Raw genomic sequence first — 19290 nt, 5'->3', positions numbered from 1 at the left:
TTCAAGCCTTTTGTACCCAGATCTAAGGGGCAGACACACCCCATCTGAGTTACTCAAGAAGTAGATCCCACAATGCATTGCTAGTTCTACCTCCCCCTGTTGTTGGCTGCTAAGCAAGGTGCTGTGGCTCTTCCACTCTTCTTCTCCCTGCTGTGTTCTTTCTCGGCAACGTTTCTTATGGATAGACCATATGGGCAGCTTTGGATCCTGTATTTGCTTTGGCTTGGTGGTTCACCACTTACTTCCTGTTAACATTCCTCTTCCCTCACCCCGGAATATGGGTCTCTTTCAGAGCCACCTGCTCCTTCTCTTCTCTGTTCCCATAGCCTCTGCTCTCTGATTTCTCCATCAACCACTTGGAACTTGCCTAGGACTCAAATATAACTTCTGTTTAAATATTTTCCATCTGAACTTCTTGTTTGGAGCAGATGAAGTTTCACTGTGGTGGGCCTTTATTGGAATAGAAAAAGATGATCCAGAATGGTACTTGAAAAGTCAAATTTATATATCCAAATGACTTTTAAGTGACCAGATAAAGCCTTTTTCCCCACGAGTTTCTGACCAAAAAATAATTCAGGCCCAGTGCAGAGATGATTATGAGCAAGGAGGCTAGTGCTAAGTTTGAAGCCAAAAACTAGCTTAGGAATGGACAGAGGCTCATAGCTGGCACACATGCCTTTAGATTCTCACATTTACCCTTCTGGGTCTTAACAGAGGCTATTGGCCTACTAAGAGTGCCAGGCCAGTCCATAGTCCAAAGTCAACACGTGTGTTAAATCACCATATCGGCATATGGCATGACATGTCCTTACTACTCGCAAACTACTTGGGTGTCCATCTTCTCCAGTGGACTTTAGATAAGGGCTTTCAGTTTCGATGCCTCCACATGATTTTCCTATTTTCCCTGGGTCCAGAGGCTCCACTTTTATCAATTTAAGGAGCCTCTTCCCTTCACTTTGATTTGGGTGGCCATCCCAAGAGATGGACATCTCAACCATCCTGACCACTTTAGTGAAAAAAGACTGTGCTGTATTGTGAATCATGGTGTGGGTTTAAATGTCATTTCTACCATTAATTGGCTCTGTGACCCTGAGCAATTCCTTTAACATTATTTACTCATTTCCTCAATTGTGAAAAGAAGCTAATGCACAGGTTTGTGAGAATTTTAAAAGATAACTCACAAATAAGTTGGGTGATTACCTGAAAAACATATTTGGTCATACTGAAACAGGAAATAGGATTGATGTTATATAGAGAGAGGTAGTCCCTTCTTGACCATTTATAGGAATAGAAAGTACAGTGGGTAGTTGAGCTGAGAAAAATAACTCTGTGTGAACTCAGTGCACTGTGTATAAAGAGCAGAGCCGTTCTCTGGAACCTGGTGTTTGGTGTCTGAGGGTCTTTGCATTGAGGTGACATGGACAGATGAAGTGGAGCATAGCAGGTGCATGTCTGACATCCACGGTGCTTTTGGACTTGTTCTTATTGCCGAAAATGCCTGTTTGAAATGGTCTGGCTCCTGGAATGGACAGGAGCAACCTCAGACACCAGGTCATAGATTTCATTAAGGCAATGTCTCCTGGGAGGCTTTGTGGAATCCCAAAAGTGACTGCTGGCAGTGGCAACCACACTCAAAAAGAATGAGGCTCCTTGGCACACTAGGCAAGGTTTTGAGTTTCATGCCTTTAGGTAGTACTAATCTAGACTGACCCTTTGGAAAGGAGAAGGCTTCCTGGGGCCTCAGAGCTCTTACATAGACATAACATGATGCAGAGGCATTAAATGCTCATGTTTGAGAGAATGTGAGCTCATTTAATATTCCAAGCTGGCGAATTGGTGACATTTGTAAAGTGGTTAGCACATTGCCTGGCACATTTTAAGGGCTCCATAAATGATGCTCATTATTATTAAGCACACGTGCCACAGCAGCCAGAGGGCAAAGAGTGCTCCTTGGCAGCTGATGCTCCCTATGGGGAGGGCGGCGGCTTCGGAGCTGGGAAAAAAGACTGGGATCATTTAGTAGCTGACACATACCCAGTCATTCCAAGGAATCTACCATCCCAGCACAAAAGTCTGACCCAGTTTGCTCGGCCCCTCTCCTGAGACTCTGGTTCTATCCGCGGATCCAAGCTTGGAGCATCTTTACTCTTAGCTGGCTGTGGTTGGAAGGGAGAGGAGGTGACCTGGGGCTTGCCCAGACTCGAGAACCTTGAGCACTAGCTCATCTACTCCAGCACTCCCTGGGGGTCTGAGGGCTGTGAGAAAGGGAGGAGAGAGGGTGTGGGGCACCTCTCGTGGTCAGGAAGGCCTCTCCTCCCTTGGAACACATAGCAGCCAGCCCCTGGGCTCATCATGTTGTTTATCATCCTCAGTCTTGAGGATAACATGCCCATGTGACAGCATTTTGCAAGATGAAAAGTACTTTCCAAATGTACAAGACTTCAGCCTAGGATTTAGCTGTAGGACTTTTTGAAACTTGGAGCATAAGGTCCTGTGCCAATTCTCTCAAAAGGGGATTCACATCTCCTAAGTCATGTTGGGGTGGAGGTGCCACAGTAGCTGCAAACCTTGGGTTTCATATTCTTGCCAGGAACCTTTCTGTGTCCCTAAAGAAACCAGAAGAATGAAGAGTGGCATGGGCTCGGTCATCCCAGGCATAGATTCTCATGGAATCTGATTGTTGGAAACACAGAGGGTAGGCTCAGAGGAGGGAAATAGGGGAGCAGGTGGACATAACAGGTCATCAAGGGCAGCTTCTAGGCAGAACTGCATCATCTTTTTTTCACAAATGTGCCAACTGAAGCACAGAAAGTCTCACCTGCCTATTCAGATTCATCACCCATACTGCTGCCTCCTTCTGCTGTGCTAGATGACTTCCATTTGTCCTGGTGGCCTTTTACAAACTTAAAAGAGTTTTCCTTCTTATATGTTACTATTCTTTTCCAGCCACCAGGGCAAAACCATGTTCTACCATCACTAATTTCACAGGATGAACTCAGTTGTTTGTTTTCATTTCTCCCGTCTTCCCTCAGGGTCCTGCATTTCACAGCCACTAAGGCACCCACTGCCTTCAGATGTCAACTCATCTCAGAAACTTTGAGCCCTAGTCACACCTGTTTCACCTTTCTTTTCTTTTAATAAGATCTCATACAAGCCGTTTTACTTTAATATTTCATAACCGCTCCTATAATTCTATCTCCTCAGTTTTCATACTAGGCGACCACATAAAATGTGGAAAAATGGAGTCGAGAGAAGTGACTTTCCCTAGGTCACTCAACAGAACAAAATAGCAGAGAAAAGGATCTCTCATCTCACTTGTGGCTCTTGAATCTATTCTCACCCTCCCACTCCCCAAACCACCACCTTGCTGAGGCTTCCTGCCTGGACTCATGCAGGATTTCATTATTTCAACAAATGATTGACACACAAACAGTCTCTGACCTCATGGCTAAATGCCCAGTGAGATAAGTGGGCATTGGCCAAGTGATTGTAAATGAGCAAGAAAGAAGGGCAAGTCAGACCCTTCTTGATTTATTCCACTACCTCAGTCTCTTGGCATCTCAGACAATCCTGTACACTCCTGCTGGATAATACTTCTAATACCCTCACTGTATGCCAAACAAGTCTAGGCAGGCACTCTAGCTCCTCCGTGACCACAACCTCACAACCCTACTCCTCCCTTTATACATCATACCTGCCAACTGGCACTATATTGCCCACTCTGTTCTTGCCCACTTCGGTGCCCTTACTCAGGATATCCTCTCCCTATAAAAGCCCAGCTTGGCTACCACATCTCCAAGAAGCTTTCACCAACACCTCTGATGGAAATGATCTTTCACCACCTCCACTGTATACTCCCTTACCAAATTTTAGGACTGCTTTTGTGGAAAAGATATATGTTACAATAGTCAAGGAATTTACAACTCTTTTTAGGTAATGAAAATCCTACAGTTGACAATGAAACTAGAAGACCTTGGGTTATTCACCTCTTCACTCTTGTTTTCAAAAGCCCACCCTTGTCCATAGAACATTTACAATTCATCATTTCTGAGCAATCATCACGTTCTGGGTGCTGATTAGCAAAATACGACATGCAAAACATGGTCCCTGGCCTCTGTGAATGTGCAATTTGAGAGGTCCCTAGGAAGGCTACAGTCTGCATCAGCCGAAAAGCACTTATAAGCCCTATTTCTTCAGAGAACTGCCCTCCCCTGGGAGCTTAGCCTGTGCTAGATATCAGTGCATGTGATACACATCATAAATATGTGTAAAAACTCGTAGCATAACTGTGAGTGCATCCTTGTTTTCTCAACTTGGCACATTCACTCTGGTACTTCTCAGCCAGAAATGTCTTCCTCATACCTACATTTCAGTACCCTTCTCAGGTTCCCTTCTTTCTGCTCCAAACTTATGATCTCCCACTCCTTTGAACTTCTTTCAGGAACTTGTAATTCAACACTACATAATTTAGCTCTTCCTCGTATGGTTCAGAAGTGTGATGTTTAGTGGCTTTGGAGTTTGTAACAGAGATGGCCAAAGATGTTTGCTCTCTTTTCATTAGGTCGGGTTGTTCCTGGGACACAGCTACCCAGCCATTCCATTTCCCAACCCCTTTGCATCTTACTGGGGCTATGAAACTAATTATGGGCAATAAAAAGAAAAGTGATTTACAATGCTTTTGGGCGGGGGCTGTTAAAGTATCTCATTTGCCATGGTCACTCTTCTTCTTTATTGACGATTTTGGGTGCCAGACATTGGAAACAGCAGAGGTGCCTAGATTCCCTAGTCTCCACCTGGACAGTAACTTTCCAGGAGAGCCAGCCAGGAATATCTGCAGACTTCAGGCAAGAAATACACTTTTATTAGGTTAAACCACTGAGATTTTTCTTGACCAAAACAGAGTTAGATCAATTTAGGACAGAATCCCATCTCAGCCACTTGTTAGCTGTGTGATGTTGGGATGGTTACTTACCCTTCCTGGGCCTCATATTCTCCATTAATAAGAAGGGTTTAATAGTACATAACTTTGCAGAATGATTATAAATATTTCTGAAGTGCTTGGGACATTGCAGAAACCAAATATTCTCTGGAATGTGGTGTGTGTGTGTGTGTGTGTGTGTGTGTGTGTGTACATGTACTCCTGTGCAGTGGCTTCATGTGTGTTAATCTTTTCACTAGATGGTAAATCCCTTGAGTAATGGTTTGATGTTGTAGACCTCTTCTGCATTTGCCATAAAGCCTACATAGAAAGTCTCAATAAATATTTACTAAGAGGCAAAAACTATCTTGATTTAGAACATAAGCAAAACTAACTTCCTGCGCCACCTCTTTGATGATCTCCTGTCTTAGGCCACCCATCACCCACCCATCCCATCACATACCTCCCTTTATTTTCTTCTACCTACGACCCTCCCCTGCTGGTCTAGTTGCCTCAGCTTCCCACCACTCCACCCTTTAAAGTTTTTTCTGTGTGTGTGTAAACTTGTGACTCGGTGAGTAAATGGGTGTATCTATTTGGATAAAAGTCCTTTTGTGGGTTGTAACCAACAGAGCAGATGCCAGATGAAGAAAGGAGGGGGCTGATTATTGAGGTATTTGGAAACAGATCATGAGGAAACCATGCTAGAGGTGATCTTGTTTCATATTTTTGTAAATGAGCTACAGACACGAGATGCATGATGAAATCTCTAAGTTGGAAGATATTGCTAAGCACTTCTGCCCAGGATAAATATTAAGTTGATGAGGATCAACTGTCTCATCGGATTGGTATGTTGAGACTTTGGGAATTGTGTCAATGTGTTTTTAAGAAGAGGACACATATTTAAGAATAAGAACAATGAAGGAACAATGGATTATCTGAAGTTAGTTTAGCTTACTTAATAAAAATCAAACTCTGTCTTCCATTATTGGAGAGGCAGTTGAAGTTCAAGTCTCATAGTATTTGACATGCTTTTTACACGTAAGTATATTTCCTAACTCTTCTGACAAAAGCTCTGTAAGAAAAGGAAAGTTATGCCAGAGTACTTGGATGATAGTAGATAGAGAATAAATTCCCAACCAGTAGGAGGCAAACTTTTTTTTCCATAGCCCTATTCAAGAAAATATTTAAATGGTTGGACACACACACTTGCACGTACATATGCACCATCCAGAAATGTAATATCTACGACTGTAGTAAAGCATTTAAAAAATTATTTCACTGATATAGGAATTTCATTTAGGGAGAGCCAAACTTTCAGAAACATGTATAATTAGTACACATTCCATTACCCACTTGAAAATTTGGCCTTTTGAACATATTTTGTGTGAGATGAGAACTAGGGGTGTGGAGTGGAGGAAAGCTGGGAGGCATAACTGAGGGATTAGAAAGTGAAGTGCACGTGAATCAGTCACAGACCAGGAACAACAAGGGGGCAGTCCACCAGGACGTCACTCCTGGAAGTGTGGTCTGCAGGCTACACTAAGGGCAAGGCAAGTGACGCTCTCTTCTCAAGTGCACCCAAACTATGGGCTAGCTACCTGTTTTTATAAATAAAGTTTTATTGGAACAGTTTGGACATCACGTGGATGTTTGTTAGAAACACAGAATCTCAGGCCCCACACCAAACTTTCAAACTCATAATTTTAAGAAGACCCACAGCTGATATGTGAGTCCATCAAAGTCTGAGAAGGACTATTCTAGGAGATCTCAAGGCAGGCTAAATGGACATGTGGCTGTTCCAGGCAGGCTGATTTGGTGCCTTCAACTAGATAGTGTTTAAATATTATTTAACATTTACTTAGTAGAGACAAGGAAAAAATGTTTTTTTTTTTTCTGAACTAAAACGAATCTTTCTTCAGATTCCACATAGAAAATTAATTACATGCATTGAATGTGACATAACATTCAAACTTATTTGTAATGATTTTTTATTTCACATCTTTTTCATCATCTATAATCAGATAGTCCTTCACACATGAAATACATGGAAATATGAGCATTATTATTCAAAATACACTTTAAAGTTCCTCTTTCTAACTCTCATACTGGCAACAATATCCCACTTTTTTGTAGTTCTTGTTTCGTCTTCAGTTTTTCTTTTGCGGTTTTCTGAACCAGAAAACTTTTTGGAAGTCATATTAGAGATTTAATTTTTAGGTAGCAGAGTGCATCACTCATTCTTGGTAAATGGTACCATGTCTTCATTTCTACATTTTAAGATTGAGTGGTGTGAGCTTGGAGTCAGGTCAGCGGGCTGGATGGTAGCCTGACCCCATATCCCACCATGTAACTTGTATACTCTTAACAGAAATTGATTGTTTCTTAAAAAGAAAATGTCCATTTTCACTCCAGAGAACTGTCTGCTTCAAAAGAACTAATTTACCTTGTAAAGGTGGAATGAGGAAACGGGTTAACTGGGCCCTATTTCTGATTTAGATGTTTTTAGGGTTTTTCGCCAACATTTGGTTATGAATAGATTTCACATTGGAGATGTCGACTCCCTGAGAACTACCCAGTGTGGGGGCAAAAACCGCAGTCTTGCCCCAAGGCTACTGTGAATGACAGTCATGGGGTAGGTTAATGAGACTGGCAACCACCTGGCGACATCCACACCCCTCTGCTGCTTGATTGTTTCCTACTGATGCCACACTGTAGGTTCCAGTGAAAAGATATTGTTTGAAGAGTCAGAAAATGTCAAGGTTGATGTTATTATGTGATAACCCAACAACCTGTAGACCAGCTGTTAACAGTGGATGGGATGCATATCAGAATTACCTGGTGAATTTTCCCAAGTTGCCTTTCACAGTGGGCCTGAAGATTTGGAGCAGTGGTTCTCAGACTTGGCTGTAAATTGGAATCACCTGGAGAGCTTTTAAAACTAATAATGGCTGGACCTCAACTCCAGAGATTCTGAATGAATGGGTCTGGGGTAGAGCCTGGACATTGTGATTTTTACAAACTCCCTGACTCATTCTAATGTGCAGCTAAGGTTGATGTGAATTCTTTGTAGTGAGAAAAAAGTGGATATATATAAATTACCCTAATACAAATATATATATATACACATAAAAATTACCCTGACTAATGTAATTATACATATATTTATAAATTTATGTAAGACTCTATACAGCCTAGACAAATATACTATACATATATATTTATAAATATATACCCATACATACATATATAAACATAATACATATTTATAAATATAATAAATATATAACAAATAATCCCAAAATATCAGTGGCTTAATGTAATAAAGATTATTTCTTGTGTGTATGGATGATTGTGTATGTGCACATGTATATATGTATATCTATATACATCTATATAGATATTATTATTTTTTTCGGCTATACCTAGAAATGGTATCTAGTACTTCTGACATCTCAATGGCCCCAACCTAATTTCAGAGGAAGTTAGCCGATGTAGTCTTTTTGTGGGCCCAGGAGTAAAAAACAGGGTTGGCGAGCATCTAGTCAGTTTCTGTCATGTGTTAATACTATGAAAATGTTTATATTGTCCTTATTTGACATGTGTTTATAATGCCTTTATTTAAGAACCATGAGCTTAGAGTTTGTGTCAACATTTAAAATTAACTTTATAAATTACATTTGTCTTACATTGGTAGAATCGGTAAGATTCTAAAGCACCTTTCAGGGTGACTGTATAGTGTAGTGGTTAGCACATCTGCTTTACACGCAGGAGGTCCTGGGTTTGTGCCCCAGGTGAGCCAGGCCCCACGTGCGCGCTGCGAATGCGTGATGGGGAAGACGCCCCACCTTCAGTGATCCAGTTCTTAAGGGGAAACAGCAACATCCATAGGTCAGGGGTGGAAGGGGGTGGGGATGGGGGTGGAAGAGAATTAAAGAGGGAAAAATAAATAAATAAATAAATAAAGCACCTTTCAGTTGTAATTTCAATAAAAATTGTCATGGAAGGAATGAGTAGAGAGACCTCGGGCTGTCTAGCTCTGCTTTAACTCAGGCAGTTCTACCTATATTATGTATGTTAGATTTCAGGGTAAGTTTCATTTAAATGTAGGAATCTAACTCTAAAAATGAACTCACCACTGAAAAATCACCACTTTGCAGTATTTTGTGGGGGAGATATGCTAGAATGGTGTTTCTGATTTTGGTGATTCGTAAAGAACTAGACACGGGGTCTTGTAGCTATCAAGGTGAATTTACTACAGAACCATATCTTGTCCCTGTCTCCTAGGACTGTGGGAAGTGAGGACATCTGCACCCTGCCACTTCCTTCTGAAGCCTGCAGTCTAACCATGTCTCTACCAAAGATACATCTGGGAGAGAACTGCTTTGTCTCCCCCTGTTTTAAAGTTCCTATAAGCTAGGAACCTGGCTTCATTTATCTTTGTCCCTAGTGCTTCATGCAGGTGGCATAAGGTAAGTGCTTACAAAATATTTGTTGAGAACAAAGACAAAGAGAGAGAAGATGGTTTTTCCTATTTTCACTCGTATTTTTACTTCCTCCAATCTTAGTCATTGATTCATTCAATACATATTAAGTGCCTACTGTGTGCCAGGCACCAAACTGGGCAATGGAGCTATGAGGACGAAGCAGACTCTTGCTTTCAGAAGTCTTATATGACACAGGAGAGGCAGCATACATATGTACAATACTGATCTTGTGAGGATATAGGGAAGGTGTTATTATTAATTCCAAAATACTGATGAGGAAAACGAGACTTAGAGACATCATGCAGTTGCTGTGACCAAATAACTTAGAAAGGGAACTAAGACTCGAGCACAGCTTTCAGACCTCAGATTTCCTGCAGAGTCAGGATTCCAGACCAGGCACTCCTGAGGACCTCAGGAACTCAGGACCTCTCAGTGAATTTTCTTTACGAGACAAGGAGAGGTCAAAATTCTCTGAACCGAGAATCACAGACCCTGAGAAAAAAATGTGAGATGGAGAGCATCAGCCTTTGGAAATGGTGTCCCTGGCTTCCAAGTCTTCTCAGGTGGACATGAGACCAGTGTGGGTGGACACGGACTGGATGGGCATGATCAGGAGCCATTTATTTCCAGGGAGCTGGTTCTGAAGCAGACTGACTGCTGGGCTCAAAGCTTACCATGAATGGCCCACAAGAGAGCCTGCTATGGTCAATCTACAATCGTGTAGGAAGCAATGGGCCTCAGGGGAGCTTGCGACTCTACTTGGGATGATTGGAGTTGGATCACAGGACTGCCCTAGAGAGAGGTACAGTGAACACGCTGAAGGAGTATAATCTTGGTGTGACCGAAGACAGAAAGGCTGAACAATACATCATGGTGATCTCATGTAGCAACAAAAATACATACACACAAACCCAATCCAGTTTGTCCGACCTTTGAAATTGATATATCAAGGGCTCATTAATCTTTCCTGACAGATCTAGCCTACTACCTAGCAGAGATTTGGGGGCCACCCAGAGCAGAGCTCATCATGCAGACACAACAACACAAGCCTGTGACCTCTTTCCTTCAATAGCTGGTGAGCTCAATGGGAGATGTAATTATCATCAAGATGTTTTCAAATGTCTTCATTTCCAGAAGTAAAAGCTGAATCATTCAGGTTTGATTTAATTCTCCCCCAGAGAGAATTTTATGTTAAAAAGGAAACAAACCTCTTCTGATGATTGCAATTCCCAGCACAGCTTCAAACACATCAGGTGGAGTATGGAAGTTACCTAGAGTCTGCTCAATGGAAGGGCTGCTTTCTGCTAAATGTCTCTACCTCAGTGTTACTTAACTTTGAACATGAGCTAAGGATGCTGGAAAAACTGAGTATAATGCCTTCTAGCTGACGATGTAACCAACACTTAAGGGGCAGAAGGGAGCAGAGAGAGACTAATGCATTTATTTATGAAATGGGAATAGTAACAGGGATCAAAAATAACAACGAATATTAATTTACGTGGAACAAAAAGAACAATGGATAAAAATGAAAGCAGAGGGTTGAGCTAGCAGGAAATCACACCCACTTACCTGCTATGACTTCATTCAGTTAAAGAGGATTCTTCTACTGTTCAAGGATAAAAAAAAATGAAACTGACGTCCATTTGTAGAGGTCATAATTCAGGCTTGGATCAAGGATGCAAAACAGCCCATGTCCTAAAAAGAGGCTTATGGCTTTGTTTGCCAAAAAAAACATTTTGGATTCATTAGCAGTTAGTTGAAATAACAGATTTTGTGATATTGCCAGGTCCTGCCAAATGTTAGCTGGATGTCAAATGTACAAGACCCTCATGTTTATATAGACATTTGTGAGAATGTCAGAGCCTTTCATTGAGACCCAATCCTGTAAGTGAACCCAGTCATGAACACACATGGAAGTTTGCAAAATCAAATTCACAGCCTTCTTTTTTTCACTCTATTCCTAAATTCAGAATAATACTGAGAATCCTTTCCTAACAATACATAATATTAGGCTCACATTGGGTTTCAAAATATTTAATAAAGTAAATTTTTTTAACAAAGTGTTTAAAATTGGCAAGGGGAAAATAACTATGTCTTCAGCTATGTATGTGAAAACTAATCTAGAAAAAGTAATAATCTTCTAACATTTAAAAACAAACCATTTAACAATTACATTTCTAATATACTTCCAAGAATATAACTAGAGTTAAAATCAGAACAAAGTACATTCTGTGGATAAAGCTGACTGTGATTTTAAAATTTCTAAGAGTTTATAGGTATGTAACTTTTAAGTATACTAATATAGTATCAACCTAATTGTCCTTTATTTTGATTCCTCTAATTTACAAACATGATTTCTGAAGTTTAACAATATTTGTAATGGCAATGTCCAAAGTAATTTTGGCTGAGTAAAGTGCTATTTGTTGAACAAAAATGTAGTTGTTTGTGCAAGTTTAACATTTCACAAGGCCAGTTGAGTTCATTTCAGCCCTACTTACAAAATAATTACTGGCAAATGAAATGGGCTGGGGGGTAGAGACAAGACGTTTTTCAAGCTTCTGAGCGTTTTACAAAACCAAGTTCTTCAACCATTGAAAGTAAAATTGCAAGGTCACAATTAAAAGGTACAGGTTTAAATCTCAGAATTAAAAGGGTTCCAACAAGAGGAATATTTACAATGGAACAATGAGGAAAATGTTTCGTTACAGTCAGAAACATGGAAAATATGCGGTTGAAAATTGTTGGCTCTGAAATAAATAAAATCCAGACTGAGACTATTAAAAATATCAAAGTGATCTACTATGTGCCAACTCTATTTTCTTCTGTTGTTTGTTATAAAGAATATCCATTATTGAATATAATGCAGTTCTGGTTAAATTATCAAAGACATTTTCCGTATGCAAACTGTTGTTTACCATATGCTCCATATTCTTCTCTAACAATTTTAGTACACTTCCATCATAGAACCAAAGGCACAGAATTAGAAAGGAAATTTTGAGTCATATTTTAACTTCTTAAGCGAGGTACAAATTTCTTCCAAAATAGTTCTTTGACTCATATCTGTTGAGCACCTATTATAAGCAAGATTTTTTTTTTTTTGCATGGCAAAATAAGAGATACAAGAAATATTTCAAGATGTTCGTGGCCTGTTAGGTAGAAAAAAGCATCCTTATCCACTGGCTGCCATTATGCTGAACTGAAACCCTCTAGCTAGTGACAGGGAACTCACCACATTGCAAGGAAACATTCTCTCAGAGAGTAGCTTGAAACTAGAAAGGTATGTGCTAAACTGAGCTTTACGCCAACTGACTCTGGTTTTGTCCTCTGAAATATATCTACTTCTTCTTTAGCTTAGCTCTTTGAAGATTTTCAGAGGACTTGGCTGTGTCCTATATGGTTTCTTCTCCCTTCATGTAGCAATCTCATTTCACCTTTATTTTCGCTACTCTTTACTTTACTGGTGTTAAGGATTTTAAAAATCATTTCGTACCAGTTGAATGAGTTTAAATTGTTAAATATTCAATGTTGCACTTAAAACTGTATTTTCAAATTATTACATTTAAAAAATCAAGAGTTATAGCATTCAATTGGATTCAATTTGGAATTATCCCTTTGTAATTAGACTAGCACTGACTAACAACAGATGTTTAAGGGGAAAAGAAGGATGGAACACCTAAGGCTTGCCAATGCTGTGTGTATATTTGAGGGGAGGGGGCATGATAAATCTTTTATAATGAAACGCATGTGCTCTAAGACAATGACTTGATATTTTAAAGCACTTAAATCTAGTAGTTTAAAAGTCACTGGAGTAATTAAGTCATGTTTTAGAAATGATGCTACAATCTAAATTTCATATTGGTGAGACATAATGCTGCTGTCAAAAATGAATTACAAAATCAGGGACTGACTCAAATATGTTAAATTTTCTTCTAGTGGTTACACATTTGGCACCTTTAGAAGCTGTAACTAATGGACTTAGGATAATTTACATTCAGGAGACTTTATTTAGCCTCCAGTAAAGCCCTTCCAATCCCACGTCCATGCAAGAACACAAAGCCAGGGAATACACTAAAAAAAGAAGAGACTGTTTTATTGTGACATTTATGACATAGACCCCTTGTTGACAAGAATGACCGAGGGTAAGCTTGGCAGACTGCACAGATGTGATGAAGAATGCACTGGTGATCCTCTGGCTGCTGAGGCTGTTTCCTGGTCCTCCCAGACCTCCATGCACGTGTGGGCCAGTCACAGAAATTTCAATACCACTTGGTGTACACATTTAACAAGTCTTTGGTCTTAATAAGCACCATTACAAACCCTCACATTAAGGGCATTATTATTCTAGTTTATAAATGTTTCAATGATAAAAAATAGCACGATTACAGTATACACACACTTAATTTACATGTAATGTATTATACTCATAACTGAGATAAGCTACTGTACTAACTTGGGTTGATTGAAATTAATGAAGTATTTGAGCTGAATACTTGTAATTTGGTTTCTAAGTTGTGTAAATATTACAGTGCATTTATGAATCTAGTTTGAGAATTTACTAGCACCAAATAGATATTAGAAATGGCCAACCTAGTACTTGTATTTGGAGAAGCAAAGTTTACAATTTGAAAAATACAACAGTCCATCAATCGAAAGCACATTCCTGTATGTTTGCTAGAAGGATGGCATGTGAGCATGAATAGCCAACCTCAATGGAAATACACATCCCATCTTTCGAGAACTGACACATATGACAAGGTAGCTTAGCTACATACACGAGAAGCCTGAGAAAGTGGTTGTTTGGAACTAGGGTAGTCACCTGTACCTTGCTTTTGTAATACAAGAATAGTGCTTATTTATAGAAATTTATGTGGTAAAAGATTGTACCTATGATATGAAGATTCTGATTGGGAGAAAAATTCAGTTCTACCTATCTATCTTTGTTTTTTTAATTATTTGGTCTCTGGATGGTGAATTAATGGAGCAAAATCTGAATTTTCATCTTCAGATTATCACCCAGTTCACCACTGAGGTAGTCTTTGTCATATTTATCTTCTAGCTGATTAAGTTCTTTCTTTTTATAAAGTGGAGTACTACTGATTTGTAATGAATAGGTTCCAGCCACTGGCTTCTTCTTTGTGAAGTGGAGGTAGCTGATCCCTTCTTTTTGGTTGATTTTGAAGAAGCCATTTTCATTTCCAGATTCGATCAAGTATCTGTTGTGATTCGTCAGAGTTGTAAGGGCTGGAAGGAGTTCCAGGATTCGAACCTTGTTACTGATGTGGGAGATATTAAAAGCGAACATGGCTGTCTTCTCAATGTCCCAGCTCGCAAGACTCACATTGGCTTCTATCTCAGACTGATCCTGGAAAGACACATGGCAGTGTGTTAAACAAAATGTAAACATGCCATTTATTTCCCTTATTAAAGAAAAAGTGACTCGACTGTATCATGCTAATATAACTTTCTTCTCATGTATATATTATGTTGAAAAGTCATGTTCATAAAATGCTTTGTTTAGACAACAAATGTGTTAAATTGGCACATATTTATAACATTCAAAAATATTAAACTTATGTCAAGAAGAAAGGCATATTGAAGTCACTTGTATTTGGAGGTCTTTTAATGCAGGAGGTCTCAAAGTGTCCCTGGACCAGCAGCAACAGCATCCCTGGGAATCTGTTAGAAATGCAAATTTCTGGTGCCACCTGCAACCTACTAAATCAGAAACCCTGGGGATGTTGCCCAGAAATCCACTTTAGCAATCCTTTGAGATGATTCAGATGACTACTCAAGTTTGAGAAACACTGTTTTAAAAGATTATTTTCTTTCCAAAGACTTATCTCATTTCCCAAACCACAGTGGATGTGTTGTAGCACGGATATGAAGAATCAGTCTATTTCAATTTTGTTCACTGGTGCAAAACCTTTCTCTCCGATGGCCACACCTATGAACCTATTTCCTAACTCTGACGATCTGCTAATATTCGATGCTTTTCACCTGGCTTATTGCTTGCCTCTCTGGGACCAGATGTGCTGGATTCTCCGGGCTGGGAGCCAGAGGTCTGGGTGAATATCTGTGCACTTCTGAGTTGACTGAAAGGCTGCAGCAGCCGTAGGCAAAGAAAACCAGGCTGCTGGAGCTCCATGTTGTTTTTGTCTAGAATCCAATTCCCTCACACTCCACATGGCTCTTTTCAGGAGAGGAGCCTCTAGCTTTCAGAACTTGGCGTCCCCGTGTAGGGAGCACTATGTCACTTCACTATTCTGCCCATTTGCTGTCCTGGTTCTCAGACCTTGTCCTTTCAGCAGACTTTGGGTGGATGTTTGACTTTCTTTTTGGCGAGACAGAGGAAATGAGCAAGTATGTGAAAACCTTCGAATGGCCACTCCCTAAAGGCAGCAAGAAACTCCAGAGAGCCCCACAGACTCTTGTAAAATGTTGTCTAGAGCTCAGGGAATGTCTGGATTTTCTCCCCAGGGAGCCTTTCTCACTTTGGAGCATCCTTAGAGGAAACCACAGGAATCTGGAAGGCCTTTCTGCAACAGGAGACATCGAGAGAAACCACTCTGACTTACCTCGATGTGGGAGGCATCTGTTTCATTTGTGCTTCTCCGTTTCCTGCCCCGTTTGGGGTAGCCATTGATCTTACACTCATAACAAGCCTCTGGGGAGAGTGAATTGTCATCCATTTCACCACTGGCAGGTGGCTCTGGGCCTCCTCGGCCCACACCCATTCCAGAAACACAGTGCCTGTGGTAGAAGGGGAGCACGGACATTTTTCATGAGAAGCGGGCAATAAGGGAGGCGGTGTGAGAGTTCTGGTGAAGCCTGGACCCAGCCTGGTAACGTTCAGCCATTGATTATTTGTTCACTGGATGAATGGCTGGTTCTGAGAACCGCATTGAAGTCCTCTGTGTTTTGCCTCTAACCCTCGATTCTCTGAGTTAATCGGTTTGTGTTTCCTCTCTCTCAAGGCCCTATTTTGTACAATGATTTGTCCTTTCGTTCCCCAGACCTAACGTGGCAGATGTTCTGCTTTCCTTATGCTGGGGAAGAGACATGAAATGCAAACAAGAGACGAACAGGGTCTGAGGGAGACCATGTGATTTAGGAAGTTAAATAAAAAAGTCATTTTTTATGAAACAAGCTCTATGGGAGTGAGAAAGGGATTAGACATCCCTGTTCGGTTCCTTGCCCTCTTTCCTCTCAACTGATACTATCACTGCCACCACCACTATCACCACCCTTCAGAACTCCAGCTTCTGAGCAATTTCTTCTATTATTTGGCCTTTCACTTTGGCTGAAGTTCCTGAAGAAAGCTCTATGTGATACCTGAGGTTGATTTAGAAATAAATCGTGAAGCTACGCAATGTATAAAATACAAGTATCAAAGCTTGCCCAACTGTGGGAAATTGTTTCAAGTCATTCAAAACCACTAGGGCCATTGGCTCTGACTCATGTGAGGCTGGACAAACAAACCCATGCCCAAGAGAAAACTAGTTCAGCTGTTTTTCTTTGCCTTTCAGTTATCAAAGCCAAGTTGTGAAGGGAGGCTTGCATGTTTCACAAGTACCTTGTTTTCTTATTCTGCTTACTATTTCATAGGCCACTTGGAATGTATTTACTAGGCTCTCCTTTCAAAATGTGTTGAAACATCCGAATGACTCTAAAAGAATCTTTATTTTGGGGCCTGGTCCACTCTAGTGATTCACAGAGAAGCCAAAACTATTGTAAATGGATAGACTTCTAATGGGTCAGACCAGAGATTATTTATCTATTTTTGTATTAGTTGGGCTACTCTTTGTAACCCATCTTCCTTTATGCCCTTAAGATTCAATATACAATGCCAATGAGCAGAATATTTTTTGTATTTTTCAGTAATTTACAGGTTCTTACGATTTTCTGCACTCCTGCCAGAGCTCAATACATTTCCTTTCCTCTTTATCTTGCAACATGAAATGTGTAGAAACAATAAAAATGGATGAAATAATAAATGTTCATCCTGTGCGTGTGTATACATTCACATAATGATTAAATTATTGGAGGACAAATCCCAAATTTGCAGGCTTTGGTTCCTTTCTCAGAACTCTTTTCCAGTATTTTCATATCCCTGAAACACCACTTATAAGAAGGGAGACTACAAAGCTCCACTGGCCAGGAGCCAGTGTGGAGTGTCACAATTTTTGCTGGGAAAATGGTTCTGGCATTAAATGTATAAAGAATGAGTCTCCTGAGAGCCAGACACAAACATCTGGGAATTTGTGTCCTACGGCTGGCATTCTGTGTGCTTCCCATGAAACATTCTTTTATGTTCAAGTCTACATAGACCCCAAATGAATCAGCTGGAGTTTGTGTCAAGAAATCAAAGACCATTAAATTAATAATTTGACAAATACATGTATATGTATCTTGTGGAATATGTAATTTTGTGTGGGGTGTGTACGTGTGTGTGGGGGGGAGAATATATGTCTATATGTATATTTAATGTCTTTGTGTTCCTAATTAAAAAATTATAATTTGAGATCCTTCACAGGATAGCCAAAACTAGAGAGACATCTAAGTCCAAATTAACTCAGCAGAGAAAAGGACCTAAACTTCAAAAACTTACCACCAAACTTTTAAAACACAGTAAAATAAAAATAGGTCTTCCTAGCCCCAACTCTCATACATACAAATTTATTTGGAAAATATAATAATTATTTTAACCCTCATTTTAATTCTCTTTTGGAAATTTTTAATGTAAATTTAAGTTTGAAATGTAAAATATACTTTAAAACCACAAAGGACCTCATAAAAACACATCCTTTTGATTTATCCTAACAGGAGTTTGACAAGAAGGCACTATAAGTCAAGACAGAATCCTGCTTGCCCAAGAAGAATGATAAATCAGCAAAATGCAAAGTGAGCCCAGTTCTGCCATGGTTAGTCCTTGTATTTCTGGAGAAATAATCACTTTCCAACGAGATGTGAAGATCAAGAGAACGAGATAGAGAAGCCATATGTTGAAGTATTTACAATGTAGTTTCATTATTTTGTTTGATGTTCTATGATTTTCCAGAAATCTAGATGTCCTTTTTTCAAATAAAAAACATAAAACTTTTGCAGAGCTAACTGGATAACTCAAGAATTATGAAAAATATATTTTTCCTCTACAAAAATAGGTCATTTTGAGTTAAATATACTTGATTACGCTATGAATGGGAGGGCCTCCAACCAGGACCACGAAGAGCAGTGCTTACCCTTGGCCTATTCGGAAGTAACCTGGTGGACAGCCACACAGGTAGCCGCCCTCGGTATTGGAACAGCCATAACTGCAGGGAGCCTGTGAAGAGCCACATTCGTTGATGTCTTGGCATCCTCCGCTGAACTGTTCGTACTGGAAGCCGGCAGGGCACATACACTTGTAGCTCCCCAAGGTGTTGTGACAGGAGGCTCCTCCACAAATGTGAGCACTGAGACATTCGTTTTCATCTGCAAGGAGAATGAGAAGACAAGGCATATGTGATACCGGCCAGAGGTTTCAATTGAGGCGTCTGGGTCAGGCCACTTGCTATTGGCCAGCTGGTCTTTGGCTAGGCTCTCAGGGAGGTAAGGCAGGTAGGTAGAGGTGGCTGGGATGGAGAGAGGAACAAGAGAGAAAGATATGGAGATGGTTGTGGGCTTTTGCCATGTAGTGAGCAAATGTGAGTGACAAGGTCAAATGCATCAGACAGAGCGCATTAGAGAGTGACATTCTGAGGACCAACAGACTCCAATTCTCGTCGGAAGCCGAAACTAGTATGTTCTGCTCTACATGGGCATCCTGTGAAGAACGTGAGGCTGGTTCGTAGCTAAGGTTCAGAGTTCAGGGTGGGAGGGAAGAAATCATACAGTTCTCTGTGCAAT

The 19290-nt window shown here is 40.3% G+C and overlaps 2 protein-coding genes across 3 annotated transcripts in view; one reads left to right on the top strand and one right to left on the bottom strand.

The window, feature by feature from the left end:
- The window catches only part of DUT (deoxyuridine triphosphatase), a 78740-nt gene extending 60229 nt beyond the window's left edge, over nt 1–18511 (top strand). The window contains exons 8-9 of the transcript XR_005658508.1: nt 9206–9390; nt 18229–18511. The gene's annotated coding sequence lies outside the window, so the exon portion shown is untranslated. The remainder of the gene's footprint in view (nt 1–9205; nt 9391–18228) is intronic.
- Nucleotides 13470–19290, bottom strand: part of FBN1 (fibrillin 1) — a 219621-nt gene continuing 213800 nt past the window's right edge. For both annotated transcript variants that reach the window (XM_039888195.1, XM_039888196.1), the window contains 3 exons: nt 18645–18876; nt 15981–16155; nt 13470–14767 (listed from right to left, as the gene is read on the bottom strand). In XM_039888195.1, coding sequence (XP_039744129.1) covers nt 14378–14767; nt 15981–16155; nt 18645–18876 — 797 coding nt within the window. In that variant the 3' untranslated portion in view covers nt 13470–14377. The remainder of the gene's footprint in view (nt 14768–15980; nt 16156–18644; nt 18877–19290) is intronic.

Source organism: Pteropus medius, unplaced genomic scaffold (genome assembly GCF_902729225.1).
Source record: "Pteropus medius unplaced genomic scaffold, Ma_sr-lr_union100, whole genome shotgun sequence".
Classification (NCBI taxonomy): domain Eukaryota; kingdom Metazoa; phylum Chordata; class Mammalia; order Chiroptera; family Pteropodidae; genus Pteropus; species Pteropus medius.
The sequence above is the reverse complement of the archived record's forward strand: the minus strand, read 5'-3'. Positions and strand labels throughout refer to the sequence as shown.